Source organism: Bidens hawaiensis, unplaced genomic scaffold (genome assembly GCF_021521415.1).
Source record: "Bidens hawaiensis isolate Kalapana, Puna unplaced genomic scaffold, B.hawaiensis_p1.1 tig00007738_1, whole genome shotgun sequence".
NCBI classification, from domain to species: Eukaryota; Viridiplantae; Streptophyta; class Magnoliopsida; order Asterales; family Asteraceae; genus Bidens; species Bidens hawaiensis.
The window spans coordinates 158,165-185,468 of record NW_027491537.1 but is presented as its reverse complement, the minus strand read 5'-3'; the positions used below and the strand labels follow the sequence as shown (position 1 = coordinate 185,468).

The following is a 27,304-nucleotide window of genomic DNA, read 5'->3' as shown; positions in this document are numbered from 1 at the left end:
AGCTAACCCAACCTAGCAGTACATAGCCCTTGAGCGCCTTCAATATATCTCCAGATATGGGCAAAATCCATCCGCCTGAAGGCCCACTGATGGTAAAACCCGGACGCCATTAGGATCGAAAAAAAGATCACAAAGATTACGCTATTCATTCATTGAGTCACCCATACATTTCCCCAAGTGTTGTATGTGGAAATCGATCCCGGGTCTTCCATTGAAGAACCCAAACTTCCTACCACTATACCACATTTTAGTTTTCTTTTAAAATAACTTTTCTTGTACATGATTTGAGTATCTTAAGATTGTTAGTGAACCCGAAGTTCTTGAACCCGAAGTTTATCGAGATGATGAGACAACGGGTGAAGGATTGTGTAGTTTACTCTTCTTGTACATGATTTGAGTATCTTAAGATTGTTAGTTGTTAGAACTTAATATTTATTTATAAATAAGTTTAAGGGCCAACGAGTTGAAACTAAACACATCTAATGTACCAAATACATGGGGATTTCTGAGTATATCTTGAATACCAGGGGCGAATCTTCATTTGGGCCAGGGGTGGCCCCGGCCCCCTTGTTTTTTTGCGTAGTAGTGTAAATTTACCCGTTTTCGGCCGAAAAATTTTATACATAGTGTAACTTTAGCCTTTTTTGGCCGAAAATTTGAGTCCCCCCCCTCGTTTGTGAAATTTTGTATACATTTTGAGCTCGGCCCCCACGGTGCCTCGGTCCAAGCTTCGCCACTGTTGAATACGACGTTTCTATAAAACACATTTAATGAATTTCAAAGTTGTAGAATCATTGATATTCTTATGGCTTTAGGTATGTTTATTTCGTAGATGTGGATATGAATTTTGCTACACATGTGGAATGGAATGGAGGAACAGTAGTGCAACATGCACTTGTCCCTATTGGGATGAAGAAAACATCGTGGATAACGTGGAAGAAGAGGACGAGGGTGATGTTCAGCATGACCATGTTGATTTTAGGGGTGATGATCTTGAGCAAGATATTGGCTTTGTGGGTGACGATTTTGGGCATGATGTTGGTTTTGAGGGTGAAGATGTTTTCGATGACGTTGGTCTTGAAGGTGAAGATCTTGAGCTTGATGTTTTCGATGATGAAGGTCTTGAGGATGGTTATATTGAGCATGATGTTGGTCTTGAGGATGATTATATTGAGCATGATGACGAATTAGATCGGAAAGTGGGAGAATTCAAGTTAAACCTTATTCATTAATCCAAATACTTTCGGCTCGATCATATTTAGCCTTATATAAACAGGAAAAAATAAATAAATAATTGTAACATTTTATGAAAATCACGAAATATTGACTCTTATAGTTATAATCTGTTTCATAACATACATGACACCTGTCACGTCGCGTATAGCCGTTGGAGTGGTTTGACATGTTTGGAGGTGGACCGGGTAGGAACCGGAACCGAACCGGAACCGGTTCTGGAACCGGTTCGACCGGAACCGGTTCGGAACCGGTTATAGCCGTTGGAGTGGTTCTAGCCGTTGGGAAACGGTTTTATGGCCGTTTTTTGACCGTTGGGGTCAAAAATGGCCGTTTTTTGGCTCCCCAAACACCCCACTACTAGTATAAATAGGTATTTGGTGTAATGGGTTCATCACAACACTCAAAACGCAAACCCGAACGCAAAAAAATACAAAAAAACGCTATTACAACGTTCTGAGTTCTCTAATCTCTTGTTTTCTCTTCTTCTATATTCATATTTGTTGTTATGGCTGCCTCACAATCATCGGTTGGTCAAGGTTCCACCGCCGGACCAAGTTTCGTTCGTATTGTACCTCATAATCGTAATCAAGAGATTTGGTGCAATTGGGATTTGGTTGAATTGAGTGACCATTCATTGAAGGCTCGGTGCAAGTTTTGTGGGATTTATTTAAACCCACTTTCGAATTCAAATTTGAAGAAACACATCGAAAGACCGTATTGCAGGGCGTTGAAACAGAACGTCGAGTCGCAACAAACGCAAATGGATAGTGAAGGCGGAATATTTACATACCAAATTGATCGAGTTCAAGATCGTATGGCGAAGTTTGTGATTCAAGAAGCTTTGCCGTTTAGCCACTTCGACAACCCTCGCTTAACCGCCATGATTCGAGATACGCTTCAACCACAATACACTCACGTAAGTCGTCATACTCTTAAACGTTATTGTTTAAAATTGTGGAAGAAGGCCAAAGAGGTACTAATTGCATATTTTGAAAATATAAATACGGGAATAAACTTAACTACTGATGTTTGGTCGGCTCCACATGGTCTACCCGAATCTTATCTTTGTGTCACCGCTCATTGGGTAGACCCGTCATCGTGGGAAATGATGAAACGCACCATTGCTTTCGAACTCTTTGAGTATCCACATACGGGAGATAATTTGTTTGAAATTTTAGATTATGTTATAAAAACTTATAAACTAGAAAATAAAATATTTTCAATTGCATTTGATAACGCGTCGAATAATACATCGGCGGTTGATAAATTAAAATTAAAATATACGCCGATTTGCAATGGTGTATTTTTTCACTCAAGGTGTGTTGCACATATCATTAATTTAATCGTGCAAGACGGACTTGCTTCGGATGAGGTTACATCGGTTATAAACGATTTTAGAGTAATGCTACATGAAGTTTTTAAGAAAAGTAAAAAAAGACAAATGGATTATAGAAAATTTTGTAAAGATACGGGAAGAAAAGCTTTGGGAGCTAATTGGGATGTACCTCATCGATGGAATTCCACTTGCATAATGTTTCAAAGTGCTTTGAAACAAAGAGACACTTTACAAATGTTTCATTCTAGTCTTGCCGAGAATGATTTGGCAATCCCCTTTTCAAATGAGAAATGGGAAATTATCAATGACTTATCGACTTTTCTTGAAGTTTTTAAAACATCAACTACGAAACTATCGGGAACGTATTATCCGACAAGTCCCTTGGTTCTTTCGGAGTTATTTTTAATCGTTAACAATCTTAAAGAATTTGAAAATAAAAGTCCAATGTTTTCAAACATCATATTACCAATGAAGTTTAAATTAAAAAAATACTTTCTTGAATTGCCACCGATTTTTACTTGCGCCGCCGCTTTAAACCCAATGTTAAATGTTACGGGGGTTGAATGTGTGATAGACGAAATTTTTTCAGCCTTAGATATGCATGAAGTTGACCCAAACTTTTCAACAGAGGCACAAAATGATTTTAACTTGAATTTTAAATTTATGTATGACTTTTATATAAATAAATATGGGTCAAACATACACATGCCTACGCCGGGGGGGTCTTCATCAAGTTCAAGTGCTCCTAGAGTACGAGACCCCATGATTAGCCTTATGAACACTGTTCGCAACGTAACGGCTAAAAAACAAAGGGGTAACACCCCTTCAAGCGAACTAGGAAGGTATAGTGCATATGATTTCTCTACCGGTTTATCCGAAGAGGAATATGGCACTTTTGATGTTTTGGCTTGGTGGAAGGTAAAGGAAACCGAGTTTCCGATTCTTGCCACCATGGCCCGTGATTTACTAACCGCCCAAGCTTCTACGGTAGCTTCGGAATCTGCTTTTTCTCTTAGTGGCAGGGTAATATCGGTGAGAAGAACAAGACTGAATTCGGAGTCGGTGGAGATGTGCATTTGCTTGAAGGATCACTTGGACTCAATCGATCGTGTTCAACACGTAACCACTCTGGAAGACGAAACACCACTTGATGTTCGAGTGCACGACGAACAAGAAGGAGTTTCTACAAGTAATTCTGATGAATAAGTCGCCACTCAATAATTACGACGAACAAGAAGGCTTTTATAGAAATAATATGTCACAACTTTATATTTATAAGTTTAATGTTTTGTTAGTTTGTTTTTGAATATTTTAAAACATGTAACCTTTTTTTTTGAACTTCTTAAAGTAAATAAAATGAATTTTATGTTAATTGTTTTTTTTATTAAACATGTTATACAAATACGAGCAGCGGAAACGAAAAACGAAAAAAAAAATTATTTTTTACACTGTAACCGGTTGGAACCGGTTACAGTGTAAGAACCGGTTTAGGAACCGGTCAGAACCGGTTCCACCGGTTCCGGGTCCGAGGGTTGGGGAACCAGTTCGGTTCCCTAACCGGTTCGAACATGGAACCGGTTTAAACAGTGATGTTGACTAATGGAACCGGTTCTGAACCGGTTCCGGTTCCTTTGACCAACCCGATTTGATCACCTATAATTGAGCATGATGTTGGTCTTGAGGATGATTATATTGAGCATGATGACGAATTAGAGCGGAAAGTGAGAGAATTCAAGTTAAACCTTATTCATTAATCCAAATACTTTCGGCTCGATCATATTTAGCCTTATATAAACAGGAAAAAATAAATAAATAATTGTAACATTTTATGAAAATCACGAAATATTGACTCTTATAGTTATAATCTGTTTCATAACATACATGACACCTGTCACGTCGCGTATCAACCTTGTATTGGTGTACTAGGATGTATTTCTATTAATGCGTATGTAATTGCGTCAGCTATGTGACGAGCAATCACGTAACACAGTTTAGTTGTTTGTCATTAGGAACTCTGAATAAATATAAACCGGACAAAGTAACAATATGCACAATGCATACATTTCGATAAAAAGACATTTGATTAAGATGATTCACTACTAAAAAAGTGACAACACTTGTGCAACGATGCATCTATGTATACGAGTTAAAGGTTAATACACTTGGTCGCATATGTCACTGAAAAGACGTGAATTTTATGGAACAGGGCTAAAAAACCACTTGATTTTCTTGATCGTTTTACATGTAAAACTATACTTTTAACCCCATGCCTTCTCTTATTGTGCCGTACATCAATGCATTGGACCAACAACGAATCAAGGTATAATAAATATGAAAAATTCAATTAGATCAATATATTCATTATTAAATAACTTCTAAGCTCCTATAGTACTTTGACTCCGTGACGATTTATCTTTCTTCTTGGAAACTTTCTTCTGCGTAGTGGGCCCGCTTTCGGCTTCTTCAACCGTTTCAATCCTAGCAAATATGGGAGTGGGCGGAGCCATCACTTGACCACCTTTTAGCCCGCCCCATTTTGTATCACTCTGCAAACGTATATTTTTTTTTAACGCATAAAATCATACTTTTCGCCAAATTACAAAAATAATATGAATTTTGTTAGATTAGAGAGGGATGGTACCCATGTGACAGCATGAAACTCTTGGTCAGTGTAGCCAAGTTGACGATAAATTCTAAGACTTAAGTTTGGTGTAACAGGCGATAACGCAACCGCGATAATCCTCATTGCTTCTAACACAAGCACAAGATCCTAAAACCGATCGCGTGATTTTCAAAAGTGGGTCATTTTCATGATTTTCACTTAAATTTGTACACAATTCAAAAGTCAATGTGATGGTTGATGTTATTAGAATTGAGAAATAATAATACCTTTGCAGCAGAATCAAAAGATTCACCTCCTTGTTTAAAAAGAGACCACGGTGCACGTGCATCGATGTATAGATTGCCAGCATTACCGATTTCCATCACACTCTCACAAGCAGATGACAGCTGGAGACTTTCGAATTGCACCTTTGACTTTTCAACCTACACCAAGAAGATAGTCAACTTAAGTGAAAAATAACCTGATATATATTCTTTAACATCAACTCTATATTATCGTCCAATACAAATAAGTCAACAGTTTCATAAAGTTATTTAAATGATTAAAAAGATACCATGTTGAAGTTATGTAAATTGTCCAATATCAAATAAGTCAACGGTTTTGATTAACACTTTATAAAACTAGAGTTTGTAACAAGCATGAATCTTTATTGTTCTAATAATAGGAATAACAAAACTGAAGCATAAAGCGTGTGAAACAAGTAGTTAGGTTATGAATCTTACCAGCTTTTCGACAGTATCCTTGAACTCAATTTCTTCAGCCGCATCACTCGAGTCAACAACCAAAGTTGACTGGCAGTTCTTTTTCAAAAGTCCAAGTGTTCGATTAAGAAGATTTCCTACAACTCTCACGTGATTAATAATTTAAATATGTTAAAAATGATTATAACAAAAATAATCTAATATTACCGATTGTATTGGCGAGATGTGCGTTGACAATATTAATGAAACGTTCTTCCGAATAATCTCCGTCATTTCCAAATTCAACCTCTCGGAGAAAAAAGTACCTGACAGCATCGGGCCCGAATCTTTGCACTAACTCGTTTGGTTCAAGAGTATTACCAAGCGACTTTCCCATCTTCATACCATCCTATAATTTTACAAATACAACCATTTTTGCGTGAAATAAGTGTCCATTTCATGTTTCATAATCCAAGTGCTTTTTAAAGAGAAAACTCAAATCATCAAGTGTATTGTTTAATTATTATAGTTTAATAACTTATTATACACAACTCAAATTTCAAGCATCATATATAATTATATACCCAATTACCAATTAAAATGAAATTTTAGTGTATGACCGTTTTACCCTTATCAATTATATGAGTTTTTTAAACCAATTAAATTCTCACTACTTATAATTGTGTATAAAAAACAAAGGAGTTCTAAATATATCATAAAAATGATAATGAGCAGTGTAGTCGAAAATATTGGCTTGACAAATATTTTTCATAAACATAGTAAAAAGAATTAATAAGCGTTTTAAATCTTTAACAATATTAACAAATTCATAAAAAATCCAAAAATAAAAAAGTAAGTTATTTGAGAAAATTATAAAAATGTGACTAGAAATAACTTGTTTTATGAAACGGGTAAATCTCATATTTTGAAATAATATTGTTAATGGTAAATTTAGGTTAAAATTAGAAAAATATGAAATTTAAAGTTTTAGAAAAACAAGGGTAAAATACATTTCTTAAACTGTTTTTAATGAAATGGGTAAATTTGATGTTTTAACTAGTTGTTAAGGATGTATATGATATTGTAAGTTTGTAGAGATACATACGAAATGTAAGTAAATACCTTTGTCAGGAAACCGTGGCCAAAAACGGTATTGGGAAGGCTCAGCCCAGCCGATAGTAACATAGCGGGCCAATAAACCGCATGAAAACGCAATATATCCTGCAGATTAAAATATAAGTATCACTTACGAATGGATCCGTTTCCATTTTGTTTGACAAAATGGTTAAATTTAAAGAAGTAATTAAAAGGAACTTTCAGTAATCATACTTACAGTACTAAATTTTATTATAAAATAATACCTTGCCAATCAAGTGCAGCGAAGCGGGCCAACCTGATGAAACTGCAGTTTGTAAATTTGGTTGCTCATGTTCATCCGACAATGCTGATATATAACTGCATAAAAGAAGCAAAGTAAGTGATAAAAGCTTTGATAATTATTAAGAGGCCTGTAAAAAACCAAACAAACACAAACACTTAAACGAACAAACTTTCCTGTTCGTGTTTGAACAAACGAATGGTTCACGAACACAAATGAAAAATTACAGTTTAAAATATTATGAAATCAAATGGATTTTAAATTAACACTAGTAATAAATAAACTTGAATGAATATTTAAGCAAACAACATAATGAATGAACGTAAAAGAACAAACAAAAATGAGCGTTCGTGAACGTAATGAACAAACGGCATATGTGTTTGAACATGTTCATTTAACTAAATCAACAAAAATGTGTTTTCATGTTTACTTGTTTATAAAAGGAATGAACACAAACAAACTTCCCACTAAACAGTTCACAAATGGTTCAATGCAAATTTTGTTCGCTTACAGGCCTAAATAAGATACTAGACAAAACAGAAACATTAAAACAATAATAATATTAGAAAGCTTACCCTAATAATGCATCAAACCAAACATATATGGTTTGTTTCGGGTCGTTAGGAACCCTAATACCCCAATCCACTGAAGCTCGGGAAATAGAAAAATCTTTGAGCCCAGTTTTCACCCAATTTTGAACCTAAAGAAATTTTACTATCAGCAATGCTAGATTTCATTAAGTGGCCTTTACAAAACTCAGTAAAATATTATCTCACCTCGTTTAAGCGATACAACGGTTGTACAAAACTTGGATTGTGCTCTAAAATATCTTCCAACTTTTTCTGATATTTTGAAAGGGCAAAAAAGTAATTGTCTTCTTTTCTTGAAACACATGGCTTTAGATGCATTGGACAACAATTGTTTTCAAGCAGTTCCTTTTCATCCTGTAAATGTCATATAAAACTAAGGATGTCATAAAACCATATAAAGAATTTTCAAAAATCTGTCAATGTATACGTACATAAATTCTTTTGTTCGTTTCGTTTAAAAATGCTATATAATTAATTGCTTGAGTTTGTTAAACTAATGATCAATTTTTAAATTAACTGATTTGGGATGTAATTTGCCTTAGATATGCATGTTAGGGTATTTTTGACTTTGTTTGATTGGTTTGTTATTTAGCTAAGAACTATACTTTGACCCGTTTGATTGGTTTAGATTTTAGCTAAACTCTTTTCTTTGACCCATTTGACTGGTTTATTTTTTAGTAAAATTTTTAGTCCTTACTTTGACTGGTTTAAATTTAGGTTAAATTCTTTGTGTTGACCCGCTTAAGTGCTTAACTGATTTCCTCTTTAGCTAAACTCTTTGCTTTGACCCGTTTGACTGGTTTATCTTTAAGCAAAACTCTTTGTGTTGACCGATTTGACTGATTACTCTTTTTAGCTAAACTCTTTGCTTTGACCCGTTTGACTGGTTAATTTTTAGCTAAACTCTTTGCTTTGACCCATTTGACTTGTTTCTTTTTTGGCTAAATTCTTTGCTTATTTGACAAATTTATTTTAAGCTTGACTATTTGCTTTGATTCGTGAGATAAAACAAGAACAGGATATTACCTTGTATTCCTCACAATTGACACAATAGAGCCCTTCATAATCAGCACGATAAATATCGCCATTGGCAAGAACTTTTGAATAGAATTCTTCCACAATAGCTTCATGTTTAGGATCAGTTGTGCGAATAAACTTGTCATATGATATATCCAACTGAAATTCAGATGTAAGAAAGATAAGCACATGATTATGAGTGAAAATTTAAAAGAATATGTTTGGTAATACATGAGATTCTTAATAAATATGGTGTACATCTTTCCATAATGCTCTATAAGATTTTGAAATTGTGTCACAATGGTTGTTTGGGGTGGAGCCACCTGCAGCGGCGGCGGTAGCTATTTTCTCTCCGTGTTCATCTGTGCCAGTGATGAATATAACCTTCTTTCCAATAAGCCTCTGCCATTATAAATAAGCATAATTATAGGTCAATATCACATAACTTTGAATTAGTAATAAGGTTCTCGTTAACATTTGGATTGACAATGAATTGAGAAATCAAGAATTTCATCTACTAAGAAATGTGAAATAATGCATTTACTTACATGTCTTGATTCATCATATGCATGCATCAGTAAAAATCCAATTTAATATTTTTACAATTTTAGGTAACTATGCATGTGTCTTAAGATAAATATGTTCACTTATTGAAGTAAGTTTAATGAAATATTAGTGGATATGTAAACCTTAGTGAATGCAAAGATTAGTTGATAGTGAAATGCTTTCAGAAATGACCTAGCATATCTTGGAAAGTGTATTATTAACTTCATTAAGGGAAAGCAAACAAACCAAATAAAGGAGCCACATTTTATCGTCTCAAGCTCTAACATATTTGGGCCTTCTGATATTTCATGCTTTAGTTGTTACCTTTGTTGATGACTTTTTAAAGTTATGGTTGTCAGCCACCATTCATATCAACAATTTAGGGTTTCAAATAGTTAAACCAAATTGCAAACAAATTATCGAAGCAGCAGTAATCAAACATGTAAAAGAAAATTTGGGAACCTGAAAAGAAATATTATCTAAATAACGGTTCACTTTGACTTAGGGATGAGCTCGGTACCGGTACCGAATATACTGATCCCGAAATTTGCAAATTCTTGGTACCGGTACCGAAATATTCGGTTCGGTACCGGTACGGTACCGGGATAGTACCGGTACCGAAGGTAAAAATTCGGAAAATACTGGTACCGTACCGATCCCGAAACTCAAAACTTTGGTACCGATTCGGTACCGACGGTACCAAATAGGCACCGATTTCGGTACCGGTACCTAATTTGCTCATCCCTGCTTTGACTTACTTGCAAGTTTCAGGTATTGATCAACCCAAAAAGATTATAACCAAGGGCAATTTTGGTAGATTTAAAATATTGAGAACACGGGCTTAAAGTTTTGATCACAGGAAAGCTTTTAATCTGGTGTCTGGGTAACGTGTGGGCCAGTTTACAGGAACCGGTCTCCTAACCAAGTTCACTCCACATGAAGTGATTCATTTATATGATATGGTTACAGCTCTTGAAATTTTTAACAATGAAAAAGGGGTTGTTGTAGATTCTTAAAATTATATTGTCGGGTTTTAAATCAGTGCTTTATTATGCTGACGTGGCAGATGCGCCTAGGATTCCACGAGGTGAATTTGTTTATCTCATCAAGTACCGTTTAGTGCTCTCGCGGGCGAAGAATCTGTGTATGTTCCGGAAGGTTGTTTGGAGCTGGATCCTGCTGCGTTACCATTGGAGCTTCTTCTAATAACAGTTGATCCAGTGAAAACCAAGGTTAAGGGGATTATAACATATTCTAGGAAAAATAGGAAAATGGGTTGATTAGAAGAAAGTGGTAGCAGCTGATAGATCTTGAACATCAGTGGAACTAATTTTGAGGCACTTTTGAGGTTTGTTAAGGTTTATCGAACCTTTTTTACTTTATGTAAAAACTTTTGTTTCTTGATTACTTGAACATGTTACATACTTGAATGCAATGCTATTGTTAAAGGTCATATTTCCAACCTAAACACTAACATTATGTTTCTTTGACACGTCTTTGATTGCATTATGCATGTTATATGGTATTGATCCTATTAACTTTGTGATTTACATCTACTCTTAATTTATTGATATGTTTCTTTGTGTTGTGGATCTTATTGTTTGCTATTGAAGCAGTGTAAAATGTATCTGCTGATTTTCTGTTGCGTGTGTGGTTCTGTTTTTAGATACACTTTTGATGTTTACGTATACGCGGTTTTGCAAATAAGGTTACCATGTGTTAAAAAGATATCCGTCTTAACCAAATTAGGGTGGAAAGTAATATGAAAGATTTTAACATGTTAACGTAAGAGTAATATTTGGACATGTCATGGGTTGTTCAAGTTGTACTGATCAAATCTTGGGGAATAAGTAGTCTATTCAAGCCGAGCTAGACCGGATTTTGAGCTTTTCTCTAAAGCTACTTCCTTTGAAATGTGATGCAACTAGAAAATTACTAGGCAATGCTAACAATTTCATTTTAACTCTACATATCAAGTATTACCAATCACTTTTCACCATTGTTCTTGTTTGTTATGTTATTTTCATTTTGTAGCTACAAAAACTTTTTGTTTGGAAGCACCATGTAAGAAAGGGATGTGGTTGGTTCGATAAAAGATGACCCGTTACGCTGTCCGACCGACCTGCCCTTTAGATTAACTTGAGGGGGTCCTACTAGTATCTTCCTAGCATGTAGTCCTAATCTAAGCAGTTAATGCGTAAAAATACCCGATATCGGTCAAGGACCGAAATCTGAGATACCGGTTATTGCGGTGAGATATCAGTGGGATATTGGTAATTTTAATATCATGTAAAATTAATATATATATAGCAGTTTACACTAATAATTCAGTATACTCTCCTCCTACCATTAACAAATGAACCTTTTGCAACTTGAAAAAACACTAACAATTGATAATTCCGACTTAAAACACTGATATATCGGTCCAAAATCTGACAAATATTGGTCATCATCATCATCGTACTCAGTATATCCCACCAATAGCAAAGCTATGGTAGGGTCTGAGGAGGGTAAGATGTAGACAGCCTTACCTCTACCCCATAGGGATAGAGAGGCTGCTTCCGGTGAGACCCCCGGCTCGATAGTAGTTTTGCATCAAGCCTTGGACATAAAGCACATAGCACTCAATCATCGGGATACCGGCTGATTGGTGCATGTACCCTCGTCTTTCGGCTATCAACGCCACCACATGATGACTGATTAACCTTCCGCCACCACATGATGCCTGTCAAATATTGGTCACCATCACCGATATAATATATCGACCGCATAGGTCCTAATTCAAAAACCATGTATACATTTAGACTTTATAAAGTGCAAAGCCCTAAAATGTATGTATAAGTATAATGAGGCAGCCAGGCATCAATCATATCATCTAACAACTCAGGGTTATAAAACCATTACCTGAAAGCGAGCAATAGCATCGGCGGCAATGGTGGAGTATGCACTGCCCATGTGAGGAGGGGCATTTACGTAATAAAGCGGAGTTGTAAGGACAAATGGGTCCTTTGTTACATCTGAATTGCAGGTGCAGTATAATGATCTTCTGGAAGAAGCAGATGATGATGAGAACCATTTGGAACGGAGATTAATTTGAGTTTTGTAATTGATAGATTTAGGAAAGGATGAAGATAATAAGAAGAAGTTAGTTAGGGTTAGGGTTGTTGTATGAGACTGAATAAGAGAGTTTGTGGCCATATCCTCCCTCAGGACTGAACCAAGCTGCTTTTTGGTTTTTGGGGTTGGATAGGTTTAGGGGTTTTTTTCTATGTTTTTTAACCGGTAACAAACAAATGCGTTAACACAAACATCTTTTAACACGCATTGTCTCGGGCGTGATTATTATTAACTCCCGTCACTCTCAAGTCTCAACGGCTACATGGAAACCCTAGAGGAGCTTGAGAAACTGGAGACAGCAATTAAACACCACATGATCATTAAACAAGACCAAACGAATGATCTCAACCGTCCAATCCACGGCGAAGGCTCTTCTAATTCTAATTCTAATTCGAACAACGAAGAGACGACAACATTTAGGGTTTTATCAACCAAACAGTTACAATGGCTGGAATCGAATGACGAGTTGATTTATGAGTTGAGGAAGCCTCTGGATTTGAGCGAATGCGATATAGTGAGCAGGCGGAGTGTGGAAGAGCGGGTGTTGATCGAGGCTCTGCGTGCCGCGGTTGCGTTGGATCTTAAGCGAGTTGTGTTGTATTGTGATTATTATCCACTCTATCAGTTTGTGAGTTCATTTACCCCATTTTCAATTATTCATCTTACAATGTAGGGGTTAACCGTACCGAAAGGCGGTTATCGGTTATGTTTTGACAGTTTTGTACTCTAGGTTAATCGAAATAAACCGAACTGAACCATTTATATTTGTGTATATATATATATATTTGTAGCTTTTATATCTTCATTTAATGCATATAAACATTCATTTCATGTATTTATGTATCCAAGTTAAAATTTTAGCCCAAATTTGATTTTGGTTATTGACCGAACTGAACTGAAAACCGAATAAACCGAACCGATTAACCGAAAACCAACCGGTTTGTTAATTTGATTGAGGCTATTAACCGAACCGAACTGTGCACACCATTAGTGTTTGGTTCAGTTAGTAGACTCCACCGAATACGAAGTCATGTGTTAATCTATTTTATTAATCAGTTTGTTTTCGGTTAATCGGTGTGGATTATTCAGTTAGTTTGTCGGTTTCGGTTTAGTTCGGTTGATTACCAAAACCAAACTTGGGCTACATTTTTTGCTTAGAATTACATGAAATGAAGGTATAAAGTAAATGCACGATGAGAAGGTATGAAGCAAGAAACGGAGGTATAAAAGCTAGAATTGCATGAAACTATGAATGGTTCGGTTAATTTCAATTAATTGAGGGTAAAAAAAAACACTAATAACAGACTTTCGGGTAACTCAGTCTTCGGTTAATTCGTTTTTTTTTCCGGTTCGGTTTAGGTTATTGCTCGCCTCTAAATTTACAACACATTAATATGCTAGCTGATTTTATTGTTCAATGTATCTCATCTCTGTATCAATTAAGGTTGCAACTATAACATTGGTGTTGGTAATTTCAGGTTAGTGGACAGTGGCGGCCAAAACAACAAAAGATTATAAACTTTTTGGATCAAGTGAATCTCCTTAGGAAAAGTTTCACTTACTGTCAGCCCTCTTTTATTGCTCGTAAGGATGTCAAATTTGCGTTTAAGCTTGCAAGAGAAGCAACAAGTTCCGAGATAAGCAATGCAACATCAAGTCAAGAAAAGCTTGAAAATTGTGTAATATGCTTAGATGATAAGTCTATAGACCAATTTTTTGCAGTTGAAGGTTGTACCCATCGATACTGTTACTCTTGCGTGAAGCAACAAGTAGAGGTGAAATTGCTTAATGGCGTATTACCAAAATGCCCTCATGAAGGTTGCGAGAATGAATTGAGATTTGAAAGTTGTGAGAAGTTCTTGAACCCAAAGTTTACTGAAATGATGAGAGAACGGCTCAAAGAAGATTCAATTCCAGTGACAGAAAAAGTTTACTGCCCTTATCCTAAATGCTCCGCTTTGATGTCAAAAACTGAAGTTCTTAAGCTTCCTGGAATGATTAATGAAGTTGGAGCTATAAGATGTTATAAATGTCATGGTAATTTTTGCATTAGTTGCAGGGTTCCATGGCATAATGATATGAATTGTGCAGAGTATAAAAGCAGAAACCCGACACTAATTGTGGAAGAATCAAAGCTTAAAAGTTTGGCAGCAAGGAATTTGTGGCGGCAGTGCGTAAAATGCAAACACATGATAGAATTAGCAGCTGGTTGCTACCACATGACATGCAGGTACATTATTTTCACTAGTTAATCTTTCTAAAAACTGTTATTGTAATGATACTTTCTAAAAACTGTTTGCATGATGTTGTAAGCATTACAATAAAGTCTAGGTGTGGCCCTGATCCGTCCCGAAACAGAATATTTCTAAAGTTGTTTTTCTCTTGTAGTATATGTGGTTTTCTAATTGCATAACATATTTCTTAACATCAGTTAGTGAGTTAATCATTAATGTGTTGCTGCTGAGTACACATTTAGGACCATAGATGTTATTTCTGAAAAGTTAGCCTGCAAGTGTAATATGGTCTTACCATACCTCCGGACCATGTAATTTACTCTTATTTTTACCTGTAAAGTAAATGTAAATTTGTGTATCTTATGCCTTTTGGAAACAAGTTAAAGTATTCCAAAATTAAAATTGTTAGTTTGTAAATTAACAATATATTTTACTTCTTTTAGTTATATCAGTATAATAAGTTAGAACCGAATAGTCTTAGATAAATAATTTAAAGACCTACAAGTTGAAACCGACACCTCTAATGTGCCAAATACGTTTGGGAATCTAGGTAGATTTTGAATTTGGCATTGTAGAACCATGGATAGCAGCAGCATTGTTTTCTTACAAGTTTAGGTTTGATTATTTTGCAGATGTGGATATGAATTCTGCTACACGTGTGGAGCAGAATGGAAGAACAAGAAGGCAACATGCACTTGTCCTCTTTGGGATGAAGAACACATCATGGATATTGAGGAAGAGGAGGACGAGGATGATGATTTTGAGCATAATTTTATTCTTCAGAATGATAATTTTGGGCATAATGTTTTTCGGGAGGATGATGATTTTGGGCATAATGTTCCTCTTGAGGATAATTTTGGGGGTGATGTTGCCCTTGAGGATGATGATTTCGGGCATAATGTTGTCCATGAGAATGATGTTTTTGAAGATGGTGGTTTTGGGCATGATGTAGTCCTTGAGGGTGATGATTTCGAGAATGATAATGTTCACGAGAATGATGATTTTGAGGAAGAAGTTCTTCTTGATGATGTTCATGAGAATGATAATTTTGAGGATGAAGCTCTTCTTGAGGATGACGTTCTTGACGAAGAACAAGAACAAGATGAATGTGGTAATGATTTAGAGGATGGCGTATATGATGATTTTGGGCATAATGTTCCTCTTGAGGATAATTTTGGGGGTGATGTTGCCCTTGAGGATGATGATTTCGGGCATAATGTTGTCCATGAGAATGATGTTTTTGAAGATGATGGTTTTGGGCATGATGTAGTCCTTGAGGGTGATGATTTCGAGAATGATAATGTTCACGAGAATGATGATTTTGAGGAAGAAGTTCTTCTTGATGATGATGTTCATGAGAATGATAATTTTGAGGATGAAGCTCTTCTTGAGGATGACGTTCTTGACGAAGAACAAGAACAAGATGAATGTGGTAATGATTTAGAGGATGGCGTATATGATGATTTTGGGCATAATGTTCCTCTTGAGGATAATTTTGGGGGTGATGTTGCCCTTGAGGATGATGACTTCGGGCATAATGTTGTCCATGAGAATGATGTTTTTGAAGATGATGGTTTTGGGCATGATGTAGTCCTTGAGGGTGATGATTTCGAGAATGATAATGTTCATGAGAATGATGATTTTGAGGAAGAAGTTCTTCTTGATGATGATGTTCATGAGAATGATAATTTTGAGGATGAAGCTCTTCTTGAGGATGACGTTCTTGACGAACAACAAGAACAAGATGATTGTGGTAATGATTTAGAGGATGGCGTATATGATGATTTTGGGAACCACGAGGATGTTTATGATGATTATGGGGATGACGTGGATGTTTATGACGATTATGGGGATGGCGAGGATGTTTATGATAATGACTATTATTTCTGAAGACATGACACAAGAAGATACGACGAATCCCATAGATGTAAAGTTTCAATATTCGATGTTTGTGTCACTTAACGTTTTGAATGGCAAAATTTTCCAATGCTTTACCAATTCTCCACTTTTATTTTCAAGGTTAAGTATAATTTACAGTAGATTAAGATGATAGTTATTGGTATAATTTACAGTAAATCTCTGAATCGCTTTGTTTTACTTAACATCATAAATAGGCGAATTGTAAGACTGCAGACGGGCTTACAATGATTTTTGTATGCCTAGTTGGCTAGCTAGTTAGCAGTAGTTGTAAAAACATCAGCCCATATATCATCTACGGGTTATGTTCTGTCAAGTTTCCTCGTTTGACCTGTAATCACGACCCATTTAACACAGTTGGACCTTTTTGTGACAAAACAGACACTAGGTGGCCACACAACCCTATAATGTAGGGCTCGTATGGAATCGATTGGTACTAAAGAAGTTAATCGAAAATATGAAAATTTTTAACTTCAATATGAGTACCAATTAAAAAACATAATGACCAAAATTTATAACACAATGCACAGAAGAACCCAATTGAGAAACACAATGGACAACCAAATAAAACAATATTAAAAACCCACTATTCTTTTTATATATAACAACTAGTTTTTATCCCCCGTATTACGGGGTTGTTTTATATTGTTTGTTCTAATATTTGTTTACTTTTTGAATTTATATTTTTTTTATTGTTTGAAAGTTAATGATATACTTATGGTTTGATGATAAATTGTTTCACAAATAAATGAGATGTTATAACCCAGTTTAAAAGCTATATGATTTTGATGAGACCCAAGATCCGTATATTTTTATTACTATAAAATTGGTTTTTTTAATTATAAATAATATTTATGAAAGTTAATAATATACTTATGGTTTGATGAGACCCAAGACTCGTTTATTTTTTTTACTATAAAATTGGTTTTTTAATTTAAATATATATATATATATATATATATATATATATATCTTTTTTTAAATAAAAAAATATTAATTTTTAGCATGCCCTATTTTATAGGATTTTTATATTAATAATTTGGTGAAAATAATTTTTTATTTAATGAGATGTTATAACCTGTTTAAGAATATCTGGGATTGGTAAGACTCATATCCATAAATTCAGGTTAAATGCATGAGAAGCCTTCATTTAAAAATCAAGTAAATCTGGCGATTCCAAAAAAAGGGGGAGCTACCACATCGCGACACGTAGGATTTTTATGTTTTCGTTTATATATATTATAGATATGATATTCATATTAAAGATACAAAACGTTTGTTATTGTGGTAAACAAATTTTCTAAAAAATGTCGTATAAAAAAGTTATAGACGTTTTCAAATAATTGAGGAATTGGCATGTGTCTTGCATGTAGTGAAAGAAAGTCATCGTAAGTTGGTTATTACATTCATGCTCTTCTCATCAATTTTGATTTTTAAATTAATCTTCACCATCCAAATTTAAGATCAATGAATTAGATTTCTCCTCACCCTTCTCATTTTTATTGTACCTTGTATTTCAATTTTAACCACAAAATTAATAATTATATAAGGCAAAATGTGTTTCCATAAAGAATAAGAATTAGTTGTTAAATTTACAATTTTTTTAACAAAATTTTTTCCATCTATTTTACCATTTTACCCCCCATGTCTTAAACAAAGTGAGACTTTACCCTCATGTCTCAAATGAGATTAGAACCGGAGCTGGCCCTACAAAAAATCAAGGCCTCCGTTTTAACGTTTATGTATTTTATATATATAAATAATCGATTATTAATTAGATATAGCTGATAACTAATCCAATATTTGATGTTGGCCTGGTGGTTAAGGCCCACCTCCTTTTTATACTACATGACTACATGTTATTGACGCAAGTTCGATGCCCTCATGATCAATATTCCTCATTTTCACTTGATTATTTCTAACTATTTATTTTATTATTTTCCCCTGGGATATATATACCTTGAACCTTTATTTATTATATATAGATCCAAACTTTATATTATCTATACGGCTCGGTAAATTTAAAATGTATGAAGTTTGTATGTATAACAGATCCCTTGGATTTGTATGATACATAAATCAAATTCTATTTTGTATTTTCATATACGAAACACGAAAACCCATCGATAGTTTTTTAAAATAAAAATATAAGTTTTATAATTCATCTAGGCTAAGAAAATGCTACCAATACCGAACTCATTTCGATAACGCTACCAAGTTTTTTAAAAAAAAATTGTGATTGGGGTACCACTACTGGTATTTATCGAATTTTTGACACCGGTAACGGTACCGAGCTCATCCCTAATTTCATCTCTCTAACTCTCGATAAGGGCCCCAAACTTTCCAGTTTTCTTTAGGCCACCAAAATAGTTAGGCCGCCCTGATTAGAACCCATAACCATTTGGATAACGGTCATACATTTGTCACTAGATCAGACTAGTGGTTGTAGGTGAAAGCCATAATTAGTTCGATTTATAACATTAGACCTACACTCGGTGATTAAATTGTAATGTACAATCAAATATTGAAATATGATTTCAACATAAAGGTAATCTCTTGATTTAATTCGACTTACAAGTTAAGATCATTAACAATTACAATGCAGTGGTTGTTTTTAGTTAAATATATGTATTGATCCTAGACATCGAGCCGTTTTAACCTTTACTCAGTCTAATTTCTAATCAAAAGCCGTTTGTTAAACAAATTTGTTAACATGTAAACTCATTTATCCCTCAAAACACTTCAACACCTCAATGTGAATGTTGTCAAGGCTAATCGCCTAATCCTGTATGATTAATGCATGCCTCACATTCCGTGTGATATTAGGACAATATCGTTTCTGTTAAAAGCTAAATGTACCATGAGTCCATCATGTCTAATCCGAATGATGATTTCTTTCAGTATAACCCCCCCCCCCCCCACACCCCCCCCCCCCCCCCCCCCCCCAAGAATCACCAAGTCAATTTACCAATACTTATCATACCAACTTTCGTCAAGCGGATCCTCAAACTCATCATTCTCATAGTCTTCCTCTTCGGTATCCACGATGTTTTCTTCTTCCCAAAGAGGACAACTGCATGTTGCCTTCTTATTCTTCCATTCCGCCCCACAAGCGTAGCAAAATTCATATCCACATCTGCAAAATAAACATATATAAACCTCTAAAATGATCATTTTCTGCAAGTTTGAAATTCATTCATAAAGTATTAAGCTCTAAATTTATAATAATAATAATAATAATAATAATAATAATAATAATAATAATATCTGAAATAGGATAATATATTGTTAACTTAAAAAAACTAGCATTTGTTCATTTGGAAAATAAAAATAAAATTCTTTAAATTTGTTTCCATAAAGCATAAGTTACAAGAACTCAATTTAACTTATTACATAGACAAGAGTAAATTACACGGTCCCGTGATAAGTCCATATATAACATGTTAACTTATTACATAGACAAGAGTAAACAACTTTACGAACAGGTTTTTTCAAGACGGGTCAGGGGCATACCTAAACAGTATATTAAATGCTTTTAGCATGCAGCAACATTTTTTAAAGATTATCATTGCAATTATATAGTAATCAAATGGATTTTAAAGATTAACTGGTGAAAATAATGTACCTGCAAGTCATGTGGTAGCAACCAGCTGCTAATTCTATCATATGTTTGCATTTTATGCACTGCCTCTTCCTTGCTGCCATACTTTTGATCTTCGATTCTTCCACAGGTTGTGTCGGGTTTTGTCGTTTATATTCTGCACAGTTCATATCATTATGCCACGGAACCTTGCAAATAATGCAAAAAATACCATGACATTTGTAACACTTTCTAGCTCCAAATCCATAAACCAATTTAGGAAGCCCAATAACTTCAGTTCTTGACATCAATGTGGAACATTTAGGATAAGGGCAATAAACTTTTTCTGAAACGATAACCGACTCTTCTATCATCCATTGTCTCATCAATTCAGTAAACTTTGGGTTCAAGAATTTCTCACAGCTTTCTAATCTAAAATCACTCCCGCAACCTTCATGAGGGCATTTTGGTAACACGCCATTAAGCAATTTCGCCTCTACATGTTGTGTCACACAAGAATAACAGTATTTGTGTGTACAGCCTTCAATTGAAAAGAATTGGTGTATAGATTTATCATCTAAGCATATTACACAACTTTCAAGTTGTTCTTGAGTTGGTATCACCTTGCATATTTGGGATTCTATTGCTTCTCTTGCAAGCTTAAACGCGAAGTTAACATCATTACGATCAATAAGAGAGAGCCCACAATCAATGAAACTTTTCTTAAGGATATTCACTTGATCCAAAATGTTTTTAGTCTTCTGTTGTTTCGGTGGCCACCGTCCACTAACCTGAAATTGTATGATGACCATATTGGATATCAAACACACTTCTCACAAGATTGAATGAAACAAAAAAATACTGGAAAATATTGGTTAAACGAATAAGGTTATTAAATTCTTAAACATTAATTCTTGTTACGGTTGCTTTAATAGGCTGTTGCATATTCTTTTTGCTAATAAAGTTTGTGTTTGAAATCAATATTTATGTATTTGAGTTTTAAGTTATATTCAGTATGGGCTTTATTAAGACTTTAGTTATTAATATCACCCATGTGTTAAATGCTGTAATTGGATGGGTTAGGAAGCAAACCGTGTCTTCCGGTTACGGGTTCTCTAACAAGGCATCTGCGAAACGATGCGACGCTTCTCAACATGCCGGTTCCTACCCTATAAATTCCCAATTATCATCGTTTGTAAACAGTAGAGTTTGTAAGCATCACAAAATTATTGTATTCTATTTTCTTGTTTATATTTCAGTTCTTCACCTTGTTCGATTGTCAAAATCGTGACAATCGTGTTCTGTGATATTTCTTGTCAAAGTCAGAAATCGTCCCCTGAGGAGAACAACGTTTCTAACAAGAATAACTTGGTGATTTACTCCGGCCACCATTAGTTAAGATATACACACATTTTTTACAGTTGTACAACCGAAAAGCAGTTGCAATAAATCGCCAAATGATAACAATAAATACCCATAAACAGTCATATTCTACCTACCTAATATAATTACACAATCTTACGAATATTAATAAACTTAAATACACAAACATAATAAATTAAAGTTAAGTTTATAAATATGTCTAATAGATCATGTATAGTACTATCAAGATGATTATTTAATAGACGGGAAAATCAACTCACAAACTGATAGAGCGGAGAATAATCACAATAGAATACAACTCTGTTGAGATCCAAAGCAGTTGCAGCATTCAAAGCCTCAATCAATGCCTGCCCCTCCACACGCTGCGCGCAAATCGGATCACCTTGAGTCAAATCCAAGGGCTTCCTCATCTCAAAAATCAGCTCATCCTTCGAGTTGCATATGGCCACACCAATTCCCGCCATAGTCACTTTTATTACTGTTGAACTAGGACCGTGAACTCTTTCCTCACTCAGTAAACCTTTAAAATAACCCCTAAATAACTCTAGATTAACTTTGCTCTTTGAAGAAGAAGAAGAAGAGCCTTCACCATACGGGCGCTCCAGCATTTGAGAAATCTCGCTAGCATGTTTCTGATGGTTGAGATGATACTTAAAACCAACACATGCTTCCTCATCTTTAAAATCATTTAACTTATCTTCCACGATGATTTCTTCATCCCAAAGAGGACAATTGCATGTTGCCTTGTTGTTCTCCCATTCCGCTCCACACGTGTAGCAAAATTCATATCCACATCTGCAGAATAAACAAACCAAAAATTGTCAATTGAACAACTTTGAAATTCATTCGATAGCAACATTGCCACGTTTAAGATCTTTGAAATTCGACGCCCAAAAAACTAATTATCAAAAAGTATCAACTCACATTTTTACTTTTTGGAAAATACGTTAAACTTGTTTCATTAAAGCATTAGACACACAAATTCACATTACCTTACATGTATAACTAGGCATAAGATCATATTGCACTTTCAGGCCAACTTTTTAGAATAAAATTTATGATCCTCATTGCTCACTCAGTAGTAGAGGTGCACAGCCAACCCGATTAACTGGCTCCTAATCAATTCCAACCCGAAATCCTAACCGGTCCACCACTAACCGGTTTATACCCGTTTCTAACCGCCAGTGAGAAACCGGTTTATATTATAGATCTCCGAAACCGGTTAACCGAACCAGTTATTTGTTTTTTTTATTGTTTTTTTTAAACTGGTTTTTTTCCGGTTAACCAGTTCGCTTATACCCGAAACTGGTTATACCAGGTAAGGGTTTCTTGTCTCAAAACCGGTTAGTAAACAACCCGATTAACCGGTCTAACCGGTTATTTGACCGTTGACCACTACCCGGTATTGAAAATAACCAGTTTTCAACTAACCGGTTAGCCGGTTTGTGCAGCACTACTCAGTAGTAACACTTTAACTCATTAAATGATGTTACATGAACTGTTAGGTAATTAGTTTTTAGTAAATGACTTTTATGTTACAAGTAAAAACAACTTTACGAACAGGTTTTTTCAAGACGGGTCAGGGCCATGCCTAAACAGTATATTAAATGCTTTTAGCATGCAGCAACATTTTTTAAAGATTATCATTGCAATTATGTAGTAATCATATGGATTTTAAAGATTAACTGGTGAAAATAATGTACCTGCAAGTCATGTGGTAGCAACCAGCTGCTAATTCTATCATATGTTTGCATTTTATGCACTGCCTCTTCCTTGCTGCCATACTTTTGATCTTCGATTCTTCCACAGGTTGTGTCGGGTTTTGTCGTTTATATTCTGCACAGTTCATATCATTATGCCACGGAACCTTGCAAATAATGCAAAAAATACCATGACATTTGTAACACTTTCTAGCTCCAAATCCATAAACCAATTTAGGAAGCCCAATAACTTCAGTTCTTGACATCAATGTGGAACATTTAGGATAAGGGCAGTAAACTTTTTCTGTAACCAGAATTGACTCTTCTTTTATCTGTTGTCTCAACATCTCAGTAAACTTTGGGTTCAAAAATTTCTCACAACTTTCTAATCTCAAATCATTCCCACAACCTTCATGAGGGCATTTTGGTAACATACCATTAAGCAATTTCACCTCTACATGTTGCTTCACGCAAGAATAACAGTATCTGTGTGTACAACCTTCGATTGACAAGAATTGGTGTATAGGTTTATCATCTAAGCATATCACACAATTGTCCAATTGTTCTTGAGTTGGTATCACCTTGCTTATGTGAGATTCTATTGCTTCTTTTGCAAGCTTAAACGCAATGTTAACATCATTACGATCAATAAGAGAGAAATTACAGTATATGAAACTTTTACGAAGGAGATTCACTTGATCCAAAATGTTTGCTGTCTTCAGTTGTATTGGGGGGTGCTGCCCAGTAACCTGAAATCATATGATGATCAGATTTGATATCAAACACACTTATCTCACGATTGAATATGAATGAAACAAGTAAATACTCTCGGTTAAACGAATAAGGTTATCAAATATCTTGGTGATTTATTCCGGACACATTATTAATTAATATATATGCATACACATTTCACAGTTGCAACAGTTAATAACAGTAAATGAGCATATTCTACCTACTTAATGTAATTACATAATCTTACGAATATTAAAAAACATAGATGCATAAACGTAATAACTTAACGTTAAGTTTATAAATATGCCTAGGCCTGTAAACGAACCGAGTTCATGAACTATTCGGCAGGAAGTTCGTTTATTTAATAAACGAACGAACATGAACAGGCTTTTTTAGTTCATTAAATTAAACGAATGAACACGAGCAAATGTTTTGTTTGTTCATCTACGTTTATGTTCGTTAATTGACATTTGTTCAAACTTTAATAAGCATATAAGTATTTAAATTTAGAAAAATAGAAACATAGAGGGGCTTGTTTGGTAGAATTATGATGGATACTTTTAACATATAATGATTGATATTTTAAACGAATCATGCAAATTTAAATTTTAAACCACTAATTTAGATGTATTAGACTTGTTCGTTTATGTTCATTAACGCTAACTTATTTTCATTTGAGTGATTTTATGTTTGTTCAATTACGTTCGTTTAAGTTTGTTTATTTATGCTTGTTTACGTTCATGAGCTGTTCACGAAAACACCAATTTTCTTAATGAACGAACACGAAAACACCTATGTCTAATAGATCACATATCGTACGGTTAATAATCTAACATAAGTCAAAATCAACTCACAAACTGATAAAGCGGATGACAATCACAATACAGCACAATTCTCTTAAGATCCAAACCAATCGCAGCATTCAAAGCCTCAATCAACGCCTGCTCCTCCACACTCTGCGCGCAAACCGGATCGTCTTTACTCAACTCCAAGGGCTTCCTCAACTCAAAAACCCTCTCATCCTTCGAGTCGCATACCGCCACACCAATTCCTACCGTTGTCAGACTTATTACCGTGGAATCGGGACCGCGAACTCTCTCATCAGTCAATAATCCTTTAAAATAAACCCTAAACACCTCCTCCGGATTAACTTTGCTCGTAGAAGAAGAGTCTTCACCGTACGGACGTTCCGAAATGATTTTGAGGCGGTTATTGATTTCTGTTGCGAGTTTCTGAAGCTCTAGGGTTTGGAAGTCTGTGAGGTTAACGTCGTCGTGAATGGAGACTGTAATGGAGATCGGTTGTGATGATGAAGGTTGAAGAGTGAGAGATGCAGCCATGGCTTCTTCGAGTTGGAGATTGTAAGCTAGTTGTAAGTCGGACTCGACGGCTTCGGCCGCCATGAACTCACGGCATTGTTCGGCGGTGAATATGCTCATGGAGTCGTTCATCTTCTTCTTCTGCTGTTGCTTAATTACTTACTGATTAGGTTTGTAGAATGCAAATTGTTAGGTTAATTTTATTCACCAAATTTAAGTTGTGAATGGAATGGAAATATGGAATGATAATAATCCAAAATTACCAAGATTCTCATTATAGTACACATTTCTGCTTATTGTTAGGCTGAGGGGTGTGGGGCTTCAGCGGGGGCGCGAGAGCCCCTCCGCTCGCGCCCCCAGGCGCGAGCACCACACCACCGAGGCGCGAGAGGGGCGCGAGCGCGAAAAACAAGGCGGGCGCAAGGTGGGTCGCGGGAGGCATGTGGCGTAAAGGTGGCTTGGGGTGCGTGAAAGAGCCGTTTGAGTGTACACAAATGAGCCGTTGGCTCTCTAATTTAATAAAAAAAAAATTATTCTTCCTATATATAAACCCAATATCACCTAAAACAATTACCACACCCAAAATCACATAAAACAATTACCACAACTTCAAAAAAAACCCAAAATCAACCCATCTTCCAAACCTTTTTTTAAAAACATGGCTGGAAATTGGTACCCAAACCTAGATTCAGGTTATAGTTACGACGATTTATGGTCGTCACCAGACCAATCGATGTTTTTTTCGGGGTCGCAAGAAACATCCGGCTTTCAACCATCCAACATACAACCGTCTCCTAACTTTGTTGTTCCGGAGACACAAGAATCACACGGTGAGGCTACGGGACAAAGAAGACGCGCCCACCGGAAAAAACAAGTTGCAACGGACGGGTCGGGACCGGCTTCGACTCCGAGGACGAAACGGAAAACCACTCCGTGGTCATCGGATGAGAAGGAAGCCTTGTGTCGGGCTTGGATAGTCATTTCTGAGGATCGGCGTTGCGGTAATTGTTTTAACGTTTTTAAAAATGATTTTTAATAAAAAAGTTAAATAAAAAAGTTAACTGGAAATCTAATTTAATTATTCATTTTGCAGCCGACTACCAAAAGAGCAAGGTCTTTTGGACAAAGGTTAGGGAGACGTTCTATTCGCTCGTTGGGAGTACAGAGCGGAACGCCGATATGATTTCGGGTCGGTGGTCCGAAATCAGAAAATTTGTCGGCTTGTTTACTAATCTTTTCAACAGGAACGCCGGTCGTATGAGACCAAGTGGCAGTGATGATTTGGCGGTTTACAATTTCACTGTCGAAGAGTGGAAGCAGGAGTGTCTGCGGAGGTATGGGACGGTGAAGACGTGGGACGATGTAAAGTTGTGGGAGAGGTTGAAAAGGTGTTCCAAGTGGGTTGAGCTGGTGGCGCCGGACCATGATGCGGAAGTAGGGCCGAAACGGACTAAAACTAGTTCGTCTGGAGCGTACAGCACTTCTGCCGCGTCGGATTGCCGCGTTGGATTCGACCTAAACATTGCGGGGGAGGAAACGTCTTCACCGCCGAGGAGGCGGCCATTGGGACGGGACGCCAAGGGGAAAAAACCGGCTGAGGGGGGAGCCGTAAACATCGTCGATCTTGTTGAATCCCTCAATAAATTCAACAAAACCATGGAGGTGGTCTCTAATGACAAAAAGGAAAAAAGTCGAATGAGAGATTTGGACTTCCTTACAAGAGACTTCAGTAACCTAAATCCGGTCGATCAAATGCTGATGGAAAAGCAAAAGGAACGTATCCGAAAGAGGTTGATCGAAGAAGACCAAGCCGAAGAATAAGAATAATGTTTTTTTAGTACTTTAATTTTTATTTTATTTTTAGATATTAATGTTTTTTTTAATGTGTGTTTTTTTTAATAATTTATGAGTTTTTT

The 27,304-nt window shown here is 35.7% G+C and overlaps 3 protein-coding genes across 3 annotated transcripts; 1 reads left to right on the top strand and 2 right to left on the bottom strand.

Moving 5' to 3' along the window:
- Positions 1-4,867: 4,867 nt before the first annotated feature.
- Positions 4,868-12,538, bottom strand: LOC143635918 (methionine--tRNA ligase, chloroplastic/mitochondrial-like). The gene is made up of 12 exons (XM_077103631.1): positions 12,311-12,538; positions 9,119-9,262; positions 8,870-9,019; positions 8,030-8,197; positions 7,829-7,953; positions 7,237-7,330; positions 6,998-7,096; positions 6,104-6,284; positions 5,918-6,033; positions 5,462-5,617; positions 5,214-5,342; positions 4,868-5,118 (listed from the first exon to the last, which is right to left on the bottom strand). The coding sequence occupies exons 1-12, from the start codon at positions 12,359-12,361 to the stop codon at positions 4,948-4,950; spliced, it is 1,584 nt and encodes a 527-aa protein (XP_076959746.1). The 5' UTR covers positions 12,362-12,538; the 3' UTR covers positions 4,868-4,947.
- Positions 12,539-12,785: 247 nt separating this feature from the next.
- On the top strand, positions 12,786-16,647 carry LOC143635891 (uncharacterized). The gene is made up of 3 exons (XM_077103610.1): positions 12,786-13,151; positions 14,002-14,753; positions 15,390-16,647. The coding sequence occupies exons 1-3, from the start codon at positions 12,786-12,788 to the stop codon at positions 16,645-16,647; spliced, it is 2,376 nt and encodes a 791-aa protein (XP_076959725.1).
- A 2,991-nt stretch (positions 16,648-19,638) lies between these two features.
- Positions 19,639-25,508, bottom strand: LOC143635890 (uncharacterized). The gene is made up of 5 exons (XM_077103609.1): positions 24,924-25,508; positions 23,341-24,086; positions 21,898-22,432; positions 20,300-21,045; positions 19,639-19,810 (listed from the first exon to the last, which is right to left on the bottom strand). Exons 1-5 carry the CDS (start codon positions 25,506-25,508, stop codon positions 19,639-19,641), a joined length of 2,784 nt encoding a protein of 927 aa, XP_076959724.1.
- Between the last annotated feature and the right edge of the window lie 1,796 nt (positions 25,509-27,304).

Coding starts and splice junctions, on each gene's coding strand:
- LOC143635891 (XM_077103610.1), top strand. CDS start 12,786: ATGGAAACCCTAGAGGAGCTTGAGAAACTGGAGACAGCAATTAAACAC. Junction 13,152..14,001: donor ATTATCCACTCTATCAGTTT/GTGAGTTCATTT, acceptor TGGTAATTTCAG/GTTAGTGGACAGTGGCGGCC. Junction 14,754..15,389: donor TGCTACCACATGACATGCAG/GTACATTATTTT, acceptor ATTATTTTGCAG/ATGTGGATATGAATTCTGCT.
- LOC143635890 (XM_077103609.1), bottom strand. CDS start 25,508: ATGAGCATATTCACCGCCGAACAATGCCGTGAGTTCATGGCGGCCGAA. Junction 22,433..23,340: donor TGCTACCACATGACTTGCAG/GTACATTATTTT, acceptor TTTATTCTGCAG/ATGTGGATATGAATTTTGCT. Junction 21,046..21,897: donor ATTCTCCGCTCTATCAGTTT/GTGAGTTGATTT, acceptor ATACAATTTCAG/GTTAGTGGACGGTGGCCACC.
- LOC143635918 (XM_077103631.1), bottom strand. CDS start 12,361: ATGGGCAGTGCATACTCCACCATTGCCGCCGATGCTATTGCTCGCTTT. Junction 5,618..5,917: donor AGGATACTGTCGAAAAGCTG/GTAAGATTCATA, acceptor TTCTTGGTGTAG/GTTGAAAAGTCAAAGGTGCA. Junction 5,343..5,461: donor CTTTTGATTCTGCTGCAAAG/GTATTATTATTT, acceptor GATCGGTTTTAG/GATCTTGTGCTTGTGTTAGA.